The 22,106-nt window shown below is 37.7% G+C and overlaps 1 protein-coding gene across 4 annotated transcripts in view; it reads left to right on the forward strand.

Annotated features, from left to right (window-relative positions):
• Positions 1-22,106, forward strand: part of TDRD3 (tudor domain containing 3) — a 184,473-nt gene that overhangs the window by 155,098 nt on the left and 7,269 nt on the right. For 2 of the 4 annotated variants that reach the window (XM_037038695.1, XM_037038694.1), the window contains exon 13: positions 1,409-1,494. The exons of the other annotated variants lie outside the window; for them this stretch is intronic. In XM_037038695.1, the coding sequence (XP_036894590.1) occupies positions 1,409-1,494 (86 nt within the window). The remainder of the gene's footprint in view (positions 1-1,408; positions 1,495-22,106) is intronic. 4 annotated transcript variants of the gene reach the window in all.

The following is a 22,106-nucleotide window of genomic DNA, read 5'->3' on the forward strand; positions in this document are numbered from 1 at the left end:
TTTTTATGTCAGTTTGCCCTCTTTTTTCCATCTTAAAAGTAACAAGTGACTTTTAACTCTTAAGTTGCATATGTCTCATCTCAGATGAGATGAGATGACTGATGCTCAAATGAAGTCTGGTTAAACAGAGCCTCTAAAACCTTTTGGAAGAACTAAATGATATGCCTGGTTGGTCCTTTATAGGCCCTGATTAGGGTTAATGCTTCCGTAGCACCTGGCCCTACTGGTAGTAGTTCTCATAAATGGAAAGACTATTGGAGACTGAGATGTATTGGAGCCGATTAGAAAACCCTCTAGAAATGAAAAGAAATTAGTCCTATGCTCAGTCCACTTAAATTGTAGCCTCAATTCTTAGGAAGTAGGCAAAGAAAAGACAAATTTCTCATTAAATATGTTACAAACTTAGTTAAAATGAGAAATTAAAATATGTAAATTCCTGAGAAAAATTATGGAACTATTCGAGAAACTAGGACTGGAAATTCTAAATTTTGTTATAGAAAATAAATTATAAATAGCTACATTAAAATCATTTTAGATATATCTTGGAAAGGAATATAAGATTTACATCTTGAAAAAGACATCTCAAGAAGATGCACACATTTTTTTTTAATTTGCTGAAAATATTTTAAATTGGCTATGAAAAGACTGATTATTCTGTCCATTCATAATTGCTTTAATGAAAATAATCACTGAGCCCTGGCCAGTATGACTTGGTTGGAATGTCATCCCATAGATCATAAGGTTACAGGTTTGATTCCTGGTAAGGGCACATACCCAGGTTGTGGGTTTGGTTCTGGTAGGGCCTGTATGAGAAGGCAGCCAATCGATGTTTCCCTCTCACAGCTGTGTTTCTCTCACTCTCACTCTCTCCCTTCCTCCCTCTGTAAAAGCAATGAAAAGTGTTCTCGGGTAAGGATAAAAAAGGAAAAGAATCACAGGGGGAAGATGATTAAGATAGGGAAAAAAAGACCATAGAGTATGTTAAAAATAGATTTGGTATTTTGATTCTTAAACATTTCTCAAGATGATTTTTTAAATGGTGTAATTTAAAAGGTTTGCCTGAAACTGCAAAACAAAAATTTTTAAACAAACTGCTTTAAATAATATCAATTATAAGAGTAAGTTTTACTTTCTGAAATGAGAAATCATTACTATGCTTGAGGTTCCAATAAGTTTCACATAAATGACAAAAGTGTAGCCAAAAATAGTTCCGACATTGTTTGCTATTTATTGCCATTCTTGGGCCTGAGGCTGAGAAACATTTTCCGACTGCTTTATCCTGAAAGAATTTGATGAATGGGGTCACTGAGAGTTAAATGTCTGCTCTGCTTGGCCTTTGAATGAAGGGGAAAGGGCAAGGCTGGTCTTGGGCAAATTACTTCCACCTCCCTTTTTGCCCCTGCTTCAGCTCCAGGGGAGCTGGAAATGCACAGGAGGAATCAGAAGACCTGGGTCGAGTCCTGGCTCTGCCACTTACTACCTGTGTGACTTTGGGTAAGTTACTTAATATCTCTGGGTCTCAGTTTCAGTGCAGGGTTGTTGTGAACATTAATATGATTGGTGAAAATGTGCTTTGCAAACTCCCAAGGTCTATAAAAACATAAACTTTTATTGTCATAATATTGACCTTTTCCATGCCTATTCTTCCGTAGTGTAGTGTCCTCGGCTCTGCATTTGAAAAGCAACCCAAAATGACTTAACTCTTTTTGCTTCTCCCTATGCCCTCTCTATATTGGAATTCTTATTTCTATTCTCTGCATGCTTTAGAGTTAAGTATTCTATAAAACCAGGCTGGTAAATTAATCATCACTGTAGAGTGTGAGTCTTCTTAAATCTTTCGCACTCCCACCTTTCTTCTTTATCTAAGAATTACGTACCTAGAAACATCAAAGCATCTTTAATTCATGGAAACTTGGACAATGTTGGGAGAAAGATGTTTGGCAGAGGGCAGTGTCTTAAATCCAATTACCCAGATCACTCCTCTGTTAGTTAGGAAGGTTGACTGGAAAAATGGGAGAAGGATTGTGCCTCAAGCCCCTTCTTATCCTCTGCAGAAAAGGACATGGCAATGATTCAAAGCTCTTAAGCAGTCTCGCTGGAAACCTAGATCCTTCACTTGAGCAGTAGTCATAGAAGAAGCAAGGGGTTTGGTGGCCATTTCTTTGATAATATCTGACTTGATCTTGTCTTTGATTCTCAGTAGAGTAAGTGTTAGGCCACCTTCAGCCAAACTAAATGAACAATGCCTATTACCTTTACTGGGTGCTCAGTTTAAGAGAGGCTGCACGGACTAAGACAGGAAAAAAAACGAAAACAAAACTTGTTTTCTGGGTCACATCTGTTTTCAGATTAAGAGACCTTTATGAGAACATAAGAAGAGTTTATAGCTCTACTTGGTCCAAGCTTCCCCCATAATCTAAGAATGCTTTATCTGGCAATGTGTAAATACTAGTCTTAATGGCCACTCATGTGAACTGCTTGCCATTAATGCCTAATTACCATGGAGCACAATAATGGTTACTCATGTGATGATTGATTAACTTTCTTAAAGATTTTATTTTTTATTTTATTTTTACAGTCTTCAACCATTGACTTATGCTCAATATGGTTTCTTGCTGAAGTAGCAGTGTCATCTTTCTAACTAAAAATTGGAAATTTTGAACCCAGGTAGCAAACAAATGCAAATTGAAACAGTTAAGCGCAGTGTTAAATTTGTGAGTTAATGGGAAAAAATAAGTGATAATGCTCATGCTGGCAAAGATGCAGTAGTGTGAGTATTCATATACATTGCTAATGGCATTATGAATTGGCGTGATTTTTTCCAAGCCATAAAAATGTTCATACCCTTTAAGCCAGTAATCCCACGGCTGTTAATCTGTCCTACAGAAAGAGCAAAGGAAATAAGTGAATAGCTGGGAGATGATTAATGCAGCATATAATAGTAAAAACTAGGAGTTACCAAAGTGCCCAAAAATAAGAGAATGGTAAAATAAATTATTAGCCATCTGTGAGGTGAAATATTATACAGCTGCGATAAAAAAATCATTACAAACGCTGTAATATCTTTGAGAAATATTTATAATAAGTGAATAAAAGCAATTTGATAAGATTATACTCATGGTAGTTTTAGAGTAGTAGAGTTATGTATAATCTGTGTATATGTACATATATTTTTCAATTTTATAAACTTTCTGTAATTTTATATAATTTGAAAAAGTAAAAACAAGAAAAATAGTGAGAAGAAAATTGATCATGGTTAGGGAATTTTAGTGTATTTTTATTTAAATTCCTAAAATTTGCAAAAAGGATCTGAAAATATGGGCATTTAAAAAGATAAAAACTTTACTTCTTCATTTCTAACTTTGCCCTTGTTTCTCCATTGAGGTTAACAGCAACATGATTATGGTTTTTCATGATAAAATACCATGATTCTTTAGTTTATTTCTGTCTTTAATTAGTAAATAAAATACCTGTACAAATAAACCAGTACATTTACATCTACAAAGCTGTGCCACATGCTTTCACTCTGCCCACGCTATCTACTTCCCAACTCCTTGCAAAAGTCTCTTATTGATACTTCTCCATAACATTTACACACCTTTAGAATTCATTCTTCCAGAAGTGTTTTCAAATGCAAAGCAAATTACATGTCTCATATGAAATGTTTATTTAATCAGTACTTACCTAGCATTCATAATTCAAGAATATGTTACTATGTAGTTATGATATTTTGTTAGATTCTTTATCCTTGTTTTAGTATTTGATGTAGTATTAAGCTATTAAGTACGAAGTTAAATTTTTACATTTGAAGTTTTTCTATTAACTCATAATTTCAAATATGTATTAATTTATTACAAAAAAATTTGAGCACTTATGTGGCTTTATCTTTCCACCCTGTACAGTGTTGGCACAGTACATTTCCTTAGAATGATTATGTGCTAGAAAATGGGAATGCCCAGATGAAAGTCTCCACCCTCAGGGAGTTACAGACTATCAGAGGAGCCCAGCAAGTAATCTAGCATCTGTTCTTCATGAACAGAGCACGTGCAGAGAGCACCTAACTCAGCTAGTGACAGACTCAGCAGAAGCATGGGCCTCCCTGAATCGTCCATCACCAAACGTCAGTGCGCCATCCCACAAACCCTGTCTCCACCTTGCCCCGCTTTGTTTTCTGCATATCCCGTTCCTGTCTCCAGTCCCTTAGTGAAATCGATGTTAGAACAGGGCTTTGTCTCAGTTAATACTTCAGCCTTCAGACCGACATTTGAAACAGGGTGCTTTCAATAAATATTTGTTGAATATGAATGAGATTTAATATGAGTCTTGAAAGTCTTGAAGGGCAGTTAGGACTTAACTTGGGGAAGAAAGGGAGGAAAATGAGAGAAAAGAAAAGGCAAGAAAAGTATAGGAGGGCATGGTAGGGAAGGTATTTTTGTAATTTAGGTGTAGCGAATGCCTGTAGATGAGGCTGAAAAGGCAGATGAAGTCAAAGGATGAACAGTCAGGCAGGTTATTTTATCCCTCAGACTAGGAACAATGAGGGATTTTAGGCACAGGAGTGTCATGATGTGATCTGTGCTTTAAGAAATTATTGCCTGTATTATAGAAAATGGGTTTCAATGGAAGTAGAGAGCAGAGCCATCAGAATTTTGGCTAAGAGCATGGGTGAGATTGCCAGGAAAAACTGAAAAAAGAGAGAAGACAGGACTGGGATTAGACTTAATGGGGAATTTCAGGGTGGAAGGGTAATTATGGTGTTGCCAAGGCAGACAAGGAGTTTGGCAGTCGGGGGGGAGGGTGCTGAATCTGTAATATAAAATGTTGGAGCCCTGGCCTATTGTCTCAGTCGGAACATTGTCCCATAGGCTGAAAGATTGTGGGTTTGATTCCCAGTCAAGGCACGTATACCCAGGTTGTGTGTTCAATCTCTGGTTGGGTCCCTTTTGAGGAGGCAACCGGTTGATGTTTCTCTCTCACATGAATGCTTCTCTATGTCTGTCTCTCTAAGAGCAATAAAAAAAGTCCTCGGTGAGGATAAAAAAATAAATGTTGGAAAGGTTATAGAAGATAAGAATTGAACACTGGTTTGATGATCAACAGGTGGCCGGTAACAGTAGAAGGCACTGTCAGGGGAATGATGGACATGCAACAGAACTTGTAGTTTTTTGAGAGTAAGTGGGAAGTAAGAAAATGAATGTAGACTACTTGTAAGGTCTTGGTTGTGAAGATACAGGGGATATAAACAAAGACTAAAGGAGCTCAGGTCACAAGCCCACTCATGTTTACATCAAAGGCATAGGGAAGCAAAAGAAAGGAAAGGTTGTAAAAGTAGGAGTAAGAATTTTTAAAAAAGCAGTCCACAGAAAGTGGAATAAAATCACCCGTGACTTTGGGTATGCTGAGGGACACTACAGAGAGGAGAGGAAATAAGTAAATACAGGTGCGGGTAAGGGTAAGTTTTGGTTTCAGGGAAGGAAGTTGAGTAATTCCTTACTACTTACTGAACTCTTCTCTTTGGAAAGCAGGTAATCTGTTGGAAGTAGTAAGGTCAGGAGCATGAGAGGATTTTTCAAGAGGTACGAGAAGATTTAGAAACTGCTCAGCAGAGTGGGAGAGGTTGCAGACCAAGAATGTATTTTCACAGCAGAGTTTTCAACCCTTAGTGAGAATGTACAAAGCCCTCAGTTCATTTTCAGTTTCTAGTCTTTTTTTTTTCCTTTCCAGTTTCTAGTTTTTTTAAGTAGCTGCAAGGATAGTGTCAGTGGATATACAGGCGAAAAGCACAGTCTGTGTTTATTCAGAAGTTAGCAGCTAACCACTCAGTCAGTTTTTAGTAGAGATTCTCGTTAGGGACTGCATATTTGAAAGTCCAGATGGTTGTAATGAACCTTATTACCAGTATTTCCCTTAAAACCTCAGCAAATTCAATATTGGAAAATGCCCTGCAAAGATGGTTTTAGGCTCTTGCTAGTAACATTAATATAATCCTAGGGATGTTAAGTTAACAAAATTTTGGCCTTCTTGAAGTAATCTTCGTGCCTGGTAGTGATACAGTAAATGAGTAAAAATATTAAACTGCTGTTTAATCTCATAAGATTTAACCTATTTTCACTTCATCTCTTCACTAACCCATTCATAGAGATTATCCTAACATGGACATAGCTTTAAAAGAGGAAAACAATTTTAAATGCTCCTAATTGTTGTGTGACAGTTATAAAAAGTCATCTACCACTCACTGGCAATGGAATAAAAAAAAAAAATCCAAATAAAAAACTGAGTAATCCTGTTAAAAACATAGGCTCTTTTACAATCATGGGGTTCATTTAGAAGCTACCATGGAATATTCCTCTTCTGGCCCCCACTGAAGTGGATGGCCCATCACTGACACTTGTTCCCTTTCTAATTGCTACCATGTCAAAATATTGATAAGGGTCTAAAAAGAGCCAGAACAACTCTCATTAAAAGAGCTTAGGAAAAAAGTCTGTCTGAAAGTTCTTGGCACTGAATGTGATAACATTCATTAAACAGAAACAAATACTATGAGGTTTATCAAATTATGAAATCAATAAACATCCCTTATTTAAAATATAAGTTCTTAGGTAAATTTAGGTCCTTACCAATTAACTATACAAAACAGAATTATTTGTATTCATCTGAGTCTCTGAGGATACATGTCCTGGAACATGTAAGAACGTGAAAAATCTGCTGTGAAAATATTTGTATTGGTGAATTTTAGCACTTTATTACACTTTGCTTTCCAGTAGTCATGTTCTCAGGGGAGTTAACACTCCATGCCTGTAGATGGGAAGGGGAGGAGACATGAACTTGAATGAATTTTATAAGATTTGTCTCAGTAAAGACAACTGCCTCTGGGTTCCTTTCTTCAGTTTAAGAAAAATGAACATGTTGCTAATTGACAAGACTCTCAGCCTCCCTCTTGTATTACATTGGTTATTAACACCAATAATTGTGACATTACTTTGTAAAGTGCCACACAAAGGCTCGCATAGCATCATGTGCTAGGTTCTCAACCTCTGTAACTCCCTAGGGTAATAGAAAAACTGTTACATATTGTGTAACAACCATTCATTCTCAACTAGAGTGTGCAGTCCTCAGAGCAGACAGCATTGTGGATAATGTGTATTTTTCAGTAAGAACTATGACATCTACATGATATATCCACTTTGTATTATTAATTTTGTGATGTATTTATTATGTAAATGAGATGGAAAGCCCTTGATTTTGATGTGTTTATGTAATCGTCATTAGAGTTGAACATGGTTGGTCTAATTCACCCTGCTGGCCTCTGTATCTGCTGGGATGCATGGACTTTAGCATGCAGTGTAACCTGAACAAGACATACAGTCTTTGCAAAGCTCAGTTGTGTTCTCCTTGAAAAACAGCCAGAAATGGTTATTTCTAGGTAATAAGATTATCAGTGATTTCTTTCTCTTAAATTGCCTATCAGTAAAATTTACAATAAATATGATACTTTGTTGTGTTATCTCTAAAAAAAATAAAATTGCATTGAAATAGCAATAAAAATATGTAACTCAACAGGTTGTTGAACAGAACGTAGTGGTACCCAGTAAACATTTTGTTCAGTCATTGGGTGATTGAAATGCCTGGCACACCAGTTCTCAATTACTGTTGGTTCATCTCTCGTTTTCCTGTAAGACTTCCTCGGCAGCAGGCTCCCGTGTTGGTCACCCTGGGTTGTAGCAGTCACCACTGCCAGTCAGGAGGTTTGGGTCCCCATCCCAAATTATCCTTTTAGAGGGAAACTCAAACTGCTTCTTGGAACCATCTTTTTCTTTAAACTCATTCATTTTCCTTTTGTATTTTCTGTTAGAATTTTCTATTTGAATATTACTAGCATAATGAACTTCTGTTTTAGTACTCTTAAAATGTAGCCCTAACATAAAAATTCACAAATCTTTTAAAAATAAACTAATTTTTTCTCACAAAGTGGAAGTACCATGTTCTTTTAAGCTAATGGTATTGCCTGCAAAGTTATAAAAATATTCATCATTTTCTTCATGAAAAATCATTTTCCTTCACACTTTCGAATTCCTTTGGTTTGTAGTAGCCTTCACAGATTGGAGACTTCCATCCCAGCTCTGACACAGAGCTTTTCAGCCAGTCCTGCTGTCACTGTACCTGCTGCTTGACATTGATAAGATTCTTGTCAAACCCAGTAGTTTGCATAAATTAGTGTTTAACCCCGGACAGGCTTTGCCACCTCATTTCAATTCAGCTTTTAAAAGATTGTCATGCCCTTATTCATGTCTCTGAGGCAGACAATGAACGTGAAATTTGGCTGTGTATCATTACATTTTATATTCTGGAGAGAACCATAAACTTCTGGTCTTATTAATTCTCATTAAGTTAGTCATCCTGAGATTTATGAATTCCTGTGCAATACAGATACCATCACTGTTTACTATCCCTTCCTTCTAGTTCAGAGGCTCTATTTATCATACTCTCTATTTTCATAAGTAGCTTACATTGGTGGAAATGGAGGAAGGAGAAGTTTTAAGTTGCATAAAGGAATACATTTTAAATAATCTTATGGATAAATTCAGAATTTAAAAAAGTGTTTTACCGTAATACCTTTCAGGAAGGTACATAATAAGTATTTGGAAAAACTGGAGAAAATCTTTTGACTCTGTGGTAGAGAGACTTCATACCTTCCTAATTCATTCTTGTCATTGTTCCAGCCCTGGCTTACTAGAGGAGAAATAGCTTCATTCTTGAACAAGCAGAATATAACACATATTTAATAGGAACAAACATTTGTCACATTCTTCCTTTGTCTAAAATGATGAGCAGATTACTCTTCAAAAAAGTGCACTTTCAGGTCCCCTGGTCTCTGTTGAACATCTCAGATATTTCAGGTGTGGGATTACCAGTGACTAAAACTTCATTCTTAAATTTTGGTAAACTTAGAAATAATATTATTACTGCAAAATGTACTATGTTAATAGCCTTAATTAAATCAAGTGGTATATATTGTCTAATTTTCCTTTACCTAAGTTGATGGAAATAACTTTGTCTCCCTTATTATGCTTCAAGAAACTCTTTGTGTTACCTTTTTCTTTCTCTAACCATTAAGAAGTTCTCTTAACCTTGGAAACAGGGTAATTAAAAAAAAAAAGAGCTAAATCCTCATATACTGAACATTTTGAAATCTCAACATGAGAGAAACATTTGGTAAATTTAAGCATCCTAAGAGTAGTTTGTATTTCCATTACAAGATAATAAGTTACACGTCTACTGACTAATTAGATAAAGGGACTAAATGGCTGAGGATGTGAAGATTGCAGTACCTTCTGTTCACATGTACCAGGCACGTGTGCAACTCTTCGCCTGCATAACCTACTTAATATCTACAAGAATCTTATGAAACAATTATTAGTATTTCCATTTTACACACAAGGAAAACTACAAATACAGGTTCACAGCCATTAAATGACTTGCTTAAAATTGTTGAGCCAGTAAGCTGCAGAGTTGATGTGCAGGTTTCGAACTTGCTGACACCATAGTGCATGATCTGACACTTTTCCTGTAAATGGAGATAAGCAAAACAAACCTACTTGAGTATTTTATGTGTGTGGGGGGTGGGGGGTTGATTCATGAAATAGTGTATGTAAAAATGGTCAGTCTAGCAGTAAGCTTATATTCAATATGTGATATGCTGTTTTAGTAAAGTATCTTCCAACCACTAATTCATTCAATCTTCATTCCCAGGAATTTAGAGAATTTTGTATAGAGAGCTGATGCTGTATGTGAGTAGAGGTATCAGCTAATATTTTTCGAGGAGCTACAATGTGTTTTACATTGGGTAGAAAAAAAGCTATTTTTTTAATTTAATTTAATTTAATTTATTTTTTAGGTATATTTTATTGATTATGCTATTACAGTTGTCCCATTTCCCCTCTTCATTCCCTTCCACCCTGCAAACCCCCTCTTTCCCACATTTCCCCCCTTTAGTTCATGTCCATGTGTCATAAGTTCTTTAGATTCTATATTTCCCATACTATTCTTGCCCCCCCCCCTATTTTTTACCTGCCATCTATGCTACTTATTTTCTGTACCTTCTCCCCCCTTCTCCTCCTCCCACCCCCCTATTGCTAACCCTCCATGTGTTCTTCATTTCTATGGCTCCGCTCCTGTTTTAGGTGTCCGCGTAGTTTGCTTTTGTTTTAGGTGTGGTTGTTAATAATTGTGAGTTTGATGTCCTTTCACTGTTCATATTTTTTATCTTCTTTTCCTTAGATAAGTCCCTTTAACATTTCATATAATAAGGGCTTGGTGATGATGAACTCCTTGAATTTGACCTTATCTGAGAAACACTTTATCTGCCCTTCCATTCTAAATGAAAGCTTTGCTGGGTAGAGCAATCTTGGCTGTAGGTCTTTGGATTTCATGACTTGGAATACTTCTTTCCAGCGCCTTCTTGCCTGTAAGGTCTCTTTTGAGAAATCAGCTGACAGTCTGATGGGAATTCCTTTGTGGGTGACTGTCCCCTTATCTCTTCCTGCTTCTAGGATTCTCTCCTTCATTTTAATCTTGGGTAATGTAATTATGATGTGCCTTAATGTGTTTTTCCTTGGGTCCACCTTCTTTGGGACTCCCTGAGCTTCCTGGACTTTCTGGAAGTCTATTTCCTTTGCCAGATTGGGGAAGTTCTCCTTCATTATTTGTTCAGCTAAGTTTTCCACTTGTAGTTCTTCCTCTTCCCCTTCTGGTATCCCTATAATTCGGATGTTGGAACGTTTAAAGATGTCCTGGAGGTTCCTAAGCCTCTCCTCATTTTTTGAATTCTTGTTTCTTCATTCTTTTCTATTTGGTTGTTTCTTTCTTCTTTCTGCTCCACTCCATTGATTTGAGTCCAAGTTTTATTTCCATCACTATTGGTGCCCTGTGCATTTTCCTTCATTTCACTTAGTGTAGCCTTCATTTTTTTCATGTAATTTGTGATTAAAATCAAGCAGTTCTGTGAACATCCTGATCATCAGTATTTTGAACTGTGCATCCGATAGGTTGACTATCTCTTGGTTGCTTAGAAGTATTGGCTCTGGGGCTTTGATTTGTTCTTCTGTTTGAGCTATAATGTTTTGGTCTGTTCACCCCTGTTATGTATGAGGGGTGGAGCCTTAGGAGTTCATCAGGGTGGGTCAACCCAGTTGCTGGGTTGTGACACTGTATGTTGGGGCGGGGTCAGAGAGGGAACAGTGGTTCTTGCTTTGCTCTCTCTTGGATTTCAGTCCCCACTGCCTCTTCCCACAAGCAAATTGGGCCCTTCTGGTGCTGGTTCTCGGGTGGATGGACTTGTGTATGTTCCAGGACCCTGTGGGTCTCTCCAATGAACTGTCCTATGAGGCTGGGAGTCTCTCCCAGCACCTCAACCCCTGCAAGTTTTTCAATTGGTGCCCCTCTCCGTCGGCCGCCAACTCTGTCCGTCTTACCGGTCTGGATGAATGGTTCATTGTCAGACTTCCATACAGTTCAATTTTCTGTTTGTTCTGGTTGTGTTTTTGTTTATAAATCTTTGTTGTCCTTAAATTTGGTTGTGCAAGGAGGCACAGTGTTTCTAACCCACGCCTTCACTGGCCAGAAGTCTTTCTTTAACCTACTATTCTATTGCTAAAAGTGTTTAATTTTATACTGAGACTCTCTTTTCACCTTCTAAATTTCACTGAAATCTACTTTCAAGATTAAAGTACATTTTAGTGCCCTGGCTGGTGTAACTCAGTGAATTGAGCACGGGCCTGCAAACCACACAATCGCGGTTCGATTCCCAGTCAGGGCAGATGCCTGGGTTGTGGGCCAGTTCCCAGCAGGGGACTCATGAGAGGCAACCATACACTGATATTTCTCTCCTTCTCTCCTTCCCTTCCCCTCTAAAGATAAATAAATAAAATCTTCTTTTAAAAAGTACATTTTAGTTATCCAGTTAGATATTTTTCTTTTAGATGCTAGTCCTCTGGTTTCTACTATGAAAAAAAAAAGTAAATAGATCACTAAATAACCTGTCAGAAAATTCACTTAATGTTAACTAGTTATTCAGAATACACTAATGATAATACACTAATGATAATACTGTTCCAAAATATATTTCAATAATGCAAAATAATATCTTTAATTATGGTTAAATTTAAAACTTTGTATTGAGAAGATAATTCTCTTTAAATATAGGATGAAATAGTAGACCTGCTAGTAGGAGGGATTTTGCTTGATGATGGGCATGATAGGAGCACGCAGCGGTTGAAGCAGCTGTTAAAAATGTTAAAGCAAGGTGAGGTTGCACTAGTAGATTGATACAGAGTTCGTTTATTGTAGGTGGTAGTAGTATTATATTCCAAGCAGACCACACTTGAAATATTCTGAATACTAGGATATACAGAATAGTAAACATTAAAATATATAAAAGAAAAGATGATCAGGATGGATAATTCAGGAAATAATGATGTTAGACAAATGATTCCAGGAACCAAGTCTTCTAAGTCTAAAAAATGGAAGAATTAGGAAAGGTTTAATACTTGTTTTTTAAATAATTTAAAATATTTTATATGGCAAAGGAAACAGACTCAACTAGAAAATGTAGGTAGAAGTTCCAGAAATGCAGATTTATACTTTCTGGGAAAGGTGACAGAGCAGCGCAGCAGGCTAGGTGAGGAAGCCTGCGCTCTCTCTACCAGAGTTCCTTGAAGGCGGCAGAACCATCACACCACCTGTGCGAGGTGGCGTATGAATTTCATACCACAGAGGTCAGATCACTGGCTCCCAGAGTGCCTCCCATTTCTAAACCTGTGGCTTTATTAATGAGCCCTTGATAAGAGTTTTTAAACATGTTACCTTTATGTTTAACCACAGAAAAATAACTTTAGGTCATTATGCAGATAATTGTCAGCATGAGTTGTTGGTATGAATGGGATTTAAATGTGAAAATGCAAAGATCAGTTCTGTATTTTATCAATTTGACAGGAAGATTTTTTCTAATTCTGTTTCTTGAATCTGTATTTCAGGTCACTGTAGCATACCATGACTATTTGTCTCAGGTGGTCAGCTACATAAAATACTAGACCATCCACTAGGCGGTCGTCCTAATGGATGACTGCTTCAGAGTGAAAAGCAGTCTGGCATTATGGTCTAGTAATTATTACTTTCAGAGAAAGAATTGATTAAACCATGTTATATTATATTTGCCTACCAATTTAAGATGTAAGAATGTTATAACTTAATGAGAATCAGATGATTAACGGCTCGTGATTATAGCTCATATATATTAACCATAAAATGTATTGGCCCAATTAGCATACTTGGGAAAGCATTTGCTTTTGCAAAGATAAAGTTGTAGGCATTGACCTGAAAAGGTATCAACAGGCATTTTCCATTGTTAATCGTCACTGTTTTACTCCCACTTTTCAAATAGTGGTTTCTAACTGGTTTCTTTTTATGGCATTTACTAAAATTTTAAGGGTATGGTCTAAAGGCAGGATTTTCAAACAGGTTAATCATGTTAATATATTTTTGCCTTTTTCTTAAAATATTCAGATATTATGCAGTTAGGGTTTGTAACTTTTGATTGTTTTCAGTGGAGCTTCTTTGCTTCCCTCTTTTTGTTCTATTTGCCCTTTGTCTCTATAATCAAAAGGAAAAAGAAAGACCTTTCAAAATAAACAAAAAACAGTGGTAACCATAGAATTATTTATAATGTGATTAGTTTTTATGGATGATTTTTTTTTAATTTCTAAAAAAATAAAAGGAGAGCAGGTAGCAAGAATCTTTCTTCTTGCATTGGCTCTTTCCATTTCTTTCGTGGCTTTTCTACCTTCCTTACCTGCCCAAAACAGTTTGAGAGAGAATCTCACAACAAGCTTCCTGATTTTTAGCAAAGTCTGTGAGTTAGATAGTTTAATTGAAGTAGGGATGTATATTTTATTTTTAAATGGTTACTTAATTCAGAATAATGGACAACATAGATGGCTTATTTACTAAAATCTTTATAGGCATTATTTTATATAATTTTCCTTGTAAACCTATGAGTTCATGCCCTTTTTCTCTGTGAGAAAACAGGCATAGAGAAGTTGAGTAGCATGCAGAGGAAGTGGTGGAATTGAAACTCAGATTCAGATCTGACTTCCGAGACTGAGATTTTAAATAGCAATGCCATGGTAAAGCATCTCTCAAGGGAATCTGTGAGTAGACTGGGATCTTTTCAGGCAGGAATATGATCCCTAATCTGACTTCTGGACAAGGCTTTTGAAATCTGTTTAACCTTTAGGTAAAACAGGCAATGAGAGAGCTACACATTTTACAAATTATTTATTCTTTGGACTTCACTATGGTATTTCAACAATGATATGGTATTCAATGATACTTATACTAGGCTCAGGGCAGTAGCCATTCATTTATTTAAAATTGATCTTAAGCCAGCTATTAGAAAAAATTAATCATAACCACCCTAATCAAGAAATATAAGTGCACACTACATGCACAGTGCATTGGAAAGTACGTCAGAGCCAACAGCCCAGGGGGCTCACTGAAGTGTGGTCACTCTCACAACTTTGGGAGAGTTGCTCTGAGCCTTCATTGCTTCATCTGTAGAATGGTGAGATTAAGTCAGTCAAAGTATTAAATGAGATAAATACAAAAATGCCAGGCACACAGTGGAATAAACATTCATTTTTTTTTCTGTACCAAGTGGTAAATAAACTTAGGTGTGGTTTGAGTGGAAGAGTATATTTTTATCATTTGAAATTTGATAAGGGTGCCCTGTCTGCTAGTCTCTTTTTTATATTGTCTTCTCTTAGTTAACATATGGATGCAGTCCCTTGTTTTGCAGAGGTTGAACTTTAGTTGCATTTTCTTGAGTACCTGAGCTGCCAAAACTACCTTATTTACTTTGAATGAAAGGGTGGACCCTAATGGTGTTAGACAAGGACAGTGATGCATAGTACTGCATTTGCTTAGTGTCATTTAAACATACAGTTTCTTTCATGTTAAAGTTTAGTTGTCTTATTTAGGTTGTGCTTTAGTTGGCAAAGTGTAGAATAAATAAAACCCTTGAGCTAGGAATTCAGATGATTTCCTAATATCTTATAGAATCATCAACAACTTCCATTTTTATATAACTTTAGAAAACATACTCTTTTTTAAAAAGAGAAGATCACAGCCACAGTGAAATATCTCCTAGTTCCCTTGAAATCCAGCCTGACACAGAAATGAACACATTATGTTATCTCAGCCATGCATTTGGAACACTTGTTTAGTGATTAAATTTTTTATCATATTTTTTTGAATTAGTGTTGTTTTTCGTTTCTCTTCTGCCATAACCATTTAGTTTAAATAAAATATTACTGGACATGGTACATATTATAGAGTTGTTCTTAGAGCTGCTTTGAGGGAGAGGGAGAGTATGATTCCCCATTGTATTTTCTTTTAAAAGGATATTTTGCTCAGACTTTTAAAAACAGGTTAGTCTATTATCATAAAGTTTACTTATTTTAGTTACATGTAATAACCTTCTCCTATGTTAATAAAGCCTGATTTTTCCCCATTTGGGTATAGGTGAATTTTTACTATAAAATGAGACACTTCATTTATAGAAGTCAAAAGTAGGGATTGAATTTTCTCTACAATAGAAGGCAAAGGCAAATAGTCTCTGAATTCAGAGTTGGAGGCCCGTGTTCCAGTTCCGTCCCTCCACTAGTCCCTCTCTTATATTTTAATCAAGTCACTCACCCAGCTTGTTCACAGTGTGCAGCAGAGGTTGGACTAAGTTGGGTTTTTAATTTTTGTTGTTTAGGGGTTACAGAGTTTCGAGGGACTAAGAAAGAAAAAGCAAGGGGATACTGTTAACATACATGTATATAAACACACATTTTAACCTGAACCAATCTATTTTATGTTAGAATTCTACATACAAAATTTCATTTGAAAGATGAGTACCATATTTACCCCCCAAAAGTGGATAATGATTTTTTAAAAAGTTGATCTGTGCTCATTTAGGCTGTTTCCAATTCCTCTTCCAGTTCTGAAATTCGTGGTTTCTTACCCTTATTACTCAGAAGCACAGTGAGGGCAGATAGAGGACCTGTGTTCTAGCTTGAGTGGTGGTGCTTATTTGTTTTTCTTTTAAATATATTTTATTGATTATGCCATTACAGTTGTCCTATTTCCCCCCCTTCATTGGCCTCTACCATGCACACCCCTCCCCCACCATTCCCCCCCTTTAGTTTATGTCCATATGTCATAAGTTCTTTAGATTCTATATTTACCATACTATTCTTGCCCCCCTATTTTTTACCTACCATCTATGCTACTTATTTTCTGTACCTTCTCCCCCCTTCTCCTCCTCCCATTCCCCTATTGCTAACCCTCCATGTGTTCTTCATTTCTATGGTTCCACTCCTGCTTTAGGTATCTGCTTAGTTTGCTTTTGTTTTAGGTGTGGTTGTCAATAACTGAGTTTGCTGTCCTTTCATTGTTCATATTTTTCATCTTCTTTTCCTTAGATAAGTCCCTTTAACATTTCATATAATAAGGGCTTGGTGATGATGAACTGTTCCGTCCTGCGGAACAGTCAACTGGGGTCCCGAGTCTACCTGAAACGGATGTATAGGGATGGGAACAAGAGGTGCGGAGAAAGGCAGCAAGACAAAGGATTCTGATCAAGCTGCAAATTTTATTTTAGGCGGGGCTGTTATATAGAGGGCAGGGGAAAAGGGGAAGTGGTCCTGATAGGTTGTCCTGTGCATGCTCACTGCATGCTCCTGGCGACGATTGGTAGGTGGGCGCGTGATCAGCATCTTGATTGGTAGTTAGTACTCGTGATCCAGGGATGCCCCCAAGGGTGGGGCCACCGGGCTTGGCTGCAATATCCTGTTTGGGTTGCCTCAGCCAAGCCCTCCTGGTGCGATCTTCTTGATAGATTGCATCCGCTATCTTTAGGCCCCGACAATGAACTCCTTGAATTTGACCTTATCTGAGAAGCACTTTATCTGCCCTTCAATTCTAAATGAAAGCTTTGCTGGATAGAGCAATCTTGGATGTAGGTCTTTGGATTTCATGACTTGGAATACTTCTTTCCAGCCCCTTCTTGCCTGGAAGGTCTCTTTTGAGAAATCAGCTGACAGTCTGATGGGAACTCCTTTGTAGGTGACTGCCCCCTTATCTCTTGCTGCTTCTAGGATTCTCTCCTTCATTTTCATCTTGGCTAATGTAATTCTGATGTGCCTTGGTGTGTTCCTTCTTGGGTCCAACTTCTTTGGGACTCCCTGAGCTTCCTGGATTTCCTGGAAGTCTATTTCCTTTACCAGTTTGGGGAAGTTCTCCTTTATTATTTGTTCAGACAAGTTTTTCACTTGTTGCTCTTCCTCTTCCTCTTAGTACCCCTATAATTCAGATGTTGGGACATTTAAAGATGTCCTGGAGGTTCCTAAGTCTTTCCTGATTTTTTTAAATTCTTGTTTCTTCATTCTTTTCTGTTTGGTCATTTTTTTCTTCCTTCTGGTCCACTCCCTTGATATGAGTCCCAGTTTCCTTTCTGTCACTATTGGTTTTCTGTGCATTTCCCTTCATTTCAATTAGTTTAGCCTTCATTTGTTCCTCTAATTTGTGACTAAAATCAACCAGTTCAGTGAGCATCCTGATCACCATTGTTTTGAACTGTGCATCTGTTAGGTTGGCTATCTTTTGGACACTTAGAAGTATTGGCTCTGGGGCTTTGAGCTGTTCTTCTGATTGAGCCATAATGTTTTGGTCTGTTTGCACCTGTTATGCATGAGGGGCAGAGCCTTAGGTGTTCACCAGGGCACAGTGACCCAGTTGCTGGGTTGTGACCCTGTATGTGGGGGCGGGGTCAGAGAGGGGCAATGGCATTTGTTCTGCACCATTGGATTTTGGTCCCCTCTACTGCTTCCCACAAGTAAATTGGGCTCTTCTGGTGCTGGTTCCCAGATGTGTGAGCTTGTGCACCCTCCAGGACTCTGTGGGTCTCTCCAATGAACTCTGTGTGAGCCTGAGAGCCTCTCAGCACCTCGACTCTGGAAAGTATTTCCAATTGGTGCTTTTAGGCTTTATTTCCCGGCGCTGGGGCCCTGGGTTGCACAGTCTTGTCTCACTGTCCATTTTTTCACCTGGTTTATCTACACATGAATGTGTGACTGCAGTCAGCCAGCTGCCTTACACCCTCATTCTGTCCACTCGTTGCCACCCCACACCTTGGATCTGCCAACCGCTGTCTATGCGCCTGGGTCAGTCCCGCCACTTTTTCCTGCACGACCCCACTCCACCAGCCGCTGACTCCACCCCTCTTACCAGTCTGGCTGAATGGTTCGTTGTTGTCAGACTTCTGTACAGTTCAATTTTCTGTGTTTTGGTTGTGTCTTTTGTTACTAAAACTTTGTTGTCTTTAAACTTGGTTGTGTGAGGAGGCACAGTGTTTCCACCTATGCCTCCATCTTGGCCGGAAGTCCAGTGCTTATTATTTGAACAAGTAATAGCTCTATAGTTGTTTGGACCGTTGTTTACAAAAACTTCCTTTTTCATAGTGTGTGGTTCCAGGCTTCCACAGCCCAGTTTATTTTGTGATGGAGCTATAAATATTGAATTAGAACATATTTCTTAAACAAGGGTAATTGGTAAACCTAACATTCAGTGTCGATACATGGCTCCAGTGGGCACAAGTATTATCCATAATATTCACAAACAGTAAAGACTGATTCAGCTTTTACTTTCAAATTTCAGTTACTTTAATGTAATAGAATATTTGAGCTAAAATAGGTCATTTAAAATATTTTAAATTCCACTTTTGGAGTCCATTACATTATTTTGTTTGTTGGTTTTTGAATAACACAGAGATACTTTATTTCTTAATTCAGACTGACAAACTGAAAGGTCTGAGTTTTCCAGTGGGAAGCTAAGAGGAAATGCTACTAATACCCAGGGTATAACCAAAATTAAACACAACCTAGAGCCAGTTCTGACAGCTCAATAATCTTCCAAGTTGTTTTCACATATTAATTAATGAATAGCATCCCAAGGAGGAGAGAAATTTACTTCTCATGCTCTAATTATGATATCATGGTATCACTGATAAACACAAGAAGAATCCAAATGGACTGAGATAGGCCACTTTAATAAGGGCCGGTCAGCAAATACTTCATCACTCACCAAAGTCCTGCCGTATCATCAGTACTATCTGAGGCACAAAGTGTATCCCACTGATGTGGCCTATTTTTTTAAGGACTATTTTTAAAAGCAACTTTAGATTCACAAAATACTGAGAGGAAGACGCAGAGATTTTCCACGTGCTCACGGCCCTCACACAGGCATAGCCTCCGCCATCATCACGTGTCCCCACCGGATGGTACATTTGTTACCATCGATGAGGCTGCACTGACACAGTGGTGACTGCCCACAGTCCACAGGTAACATATGTTGGGGCTCAGTCTCAGCAGTGTGCATTCTGTGGGGCCAGAAAAAAAGTATAGTGACATAATGGTGTCACACAAAATAGTTTCATGGCCTTAAAAAATCTTCTGCCTATTCTTCCTTTTGTCTCCCCGCCATCCCTTGGCAACCACTAATCTCATCACCGTCCCCATAGTTTTGCTTTTATTACTTGACATTTTGGAAAAGCAGATTTGTCTTTCAAATGATTGTTTGCTTAGGTTTTATAATAAAATTAGTTTATATTTTCTCTAAACTGAGTACACAGCTAACCAGGCAGGCAGAAGGTGGCCCGGAAATTCATATAGTAAGCCATTTAAGCCTTTTATATATGAATCTCACTAAGGAGGTATGTACTCATTAGTACTGCATTGTTCGAAATATCGTAAAGCTTCAGGATTATTGCTGAGGGTACATGGCATACATTTTATATGCTGGCTTGTGTTTGTGACTACTATGTAAATTCTGTGAGAAGAAACTGACTAGAAGAAACTATTAAATTGCACACAAAATACTCTCATCTATTCAAGCACAGGTGACAGCACAAAATAAGTTTTTTCTTAGTGTTTTCTTAGTGAGGAGAATTACCATCCCCAAATCTCCAGTTCCACCAACCAAAAATCTCTCCTTTCTCCTCACAAAGTTACGGCTGTGGGGAAATGCTAAAGGAATGGGAAGTTAAGGTAAGGCAACTCAGCAAGTTAAGTAACTATGAACATGTAGCTGGAGCAGAGGAAGACAGTGTTGTTAGCAAATGGAGCTTCCCACAAAAGTTCCATGGAGAGTTTGGTCAGCATTTAGGCCATAGAGGAAGAGGCAAAAGAAGAAATGTCCAAAATGAAAAAGGAGAAAGTGGAAAACCCAAACTTCCCCTAGGGGAGGGGAAGGGGAGCAGGAAGATTTCTCCTCCTTCATTTGCCTAGCCCAGGGTTTCTCCGCCTCAGTAGTGTTGGCGTTCGGATTGGGTAGTTCTTTGCCATGTGGGCTGTCCTGTACATTGTAGATGTTTAGCAGCATCCTCAATCGTTAACCATTAGATGGAGTGACAGCCTCCCCCAATCCTACCTACTTAGTCTGTAAAAACCAGAAATGTCTCCTGATCTACTCGTGGATGCCAAAAGCACACTCATATGTGACAATTAAACATATCTAGATATTGGCTAATGCCTTCTGGGGTACAAAATCATTCCCTGTTGGGAAGCACTGATCCAACATCTTTCTTAGGGTCCGGTTTGCACTCTTTGCTTCACCTTACCTTACAGTTTGTGGGACAGAGAACCTGACCTCTAAATGTATTTCACAATTCCTGCTGAAGTGTATTCAGCGGACCAAGTGACTGATTTACAATGAACTTCTCTAACACAGCTCATCTACAAATGAGGGGATATGTATTTGCCTATGATCTTGCTTACAGATACGGTATGCTAATGAAAAGCTGGAGATGATATTCAGGAAAGATGTAGAAGGCCATGTGGAACATGTTTTATATAATACAGAAAATTGTACGTCTCCTTTTCACATTGGTGCTGTGAATTTTTTTCAGAATATCACTTCATTTATGCTTCATATCACAGTGATTATTGTGTCTTGCATCTTTTCACTAAAACGAACAATAAATTAGTAAATATCGGCATGAAAAGAAGGCACATTTTGAATACTAGTCAATTAGCAAAAATGTGAGTTCAATAAAATGGTTCTAAATCTCAAAAACTTAGGTGAAGATGACATTGCTTGCTTCCATTTTATTAAATCTATCATGAGTCCTTGAAAGAACTCTGCCTAGAGTCAGAAACAAAGCAGCCCTGGTCTGGCCTTTTCCTGTAATGAAGTCTATGGCTTGGGAAAATCACTTCCCCTCTCTGGGTGTAGAGATTCCTCATCTGTCAGATATGGGGGGCAGACTGGATGGCACGCCAGGACTGTGCCAACTCAAGCACAGAGTTAAATTTTTAAATATGTTCATAAACTATGAAATCATTTTTTTGAGTTTTAACTCTGTTACAGAGTAGTACAACCTAAAATAACAAGATAGACTAAAAAGAACAAAGTATAAATTTCACTCAAAGATGAGTCCAAATAAACTGATGTGTTAAATTGAGCTGTGTCACACAAATGGAAAGTGATACTTATTCAGTGCTAAAAATTACTATCTACTACAGGGAAGTGGTGTTTTGGGGAAATCAGGTTTGCCCTCAACTACTCTGCAGGAAGAATATTTTAAAAGTTTAAAAAGCAAGATTGTGTCTTTGATAATAACTGAAAACCAAGCTGTCAGTATCATTTTATTTTTTGCTTGCATTTTGTATAAAGAGATAGCAAAAACATCAAATAATGTACAGGAAATCTCAAGGTCCGTCGTCTCTATGAAACCATTTAATTAGCTCTGGCTGGTGTAGTCTGTGAATCTTTTAAACACAGTAGAGACAGCTTTTCAAATAGCAATGTTGTATTTATTATGTAATGCAGCTCACTCAGCAGATGTGGTGTTCTATCCTTAACAATGTATTTTACTGGTATAAGTGTATATTTTATATGTTCTCTGGCCAGTTCTGAAGCTGGGTGTAGAGAAAAATAACATTCCATTCTAATTCCTTATTGGGGCAACTTTGTTCACAAGTCCCCCTGTCTGCCAGGGATGAAAGTGA

Source organism: Sturnira hondurensis, unplaced genomic scaffold (genome assembly GCF_014824575.4).
Source record: "Sturnira hondurensis isolate 20B ecotype Veracruz unplaced genomic scaffold, ASM1482457v3 Scaffold0024805, whole genome shotgun sequence".
NCBI lineage: Eukaryota > Metazoa > Chordata > Mammalia > Chiroptera > Phyllostomidae > Sturnira > Sturnira hondurensis.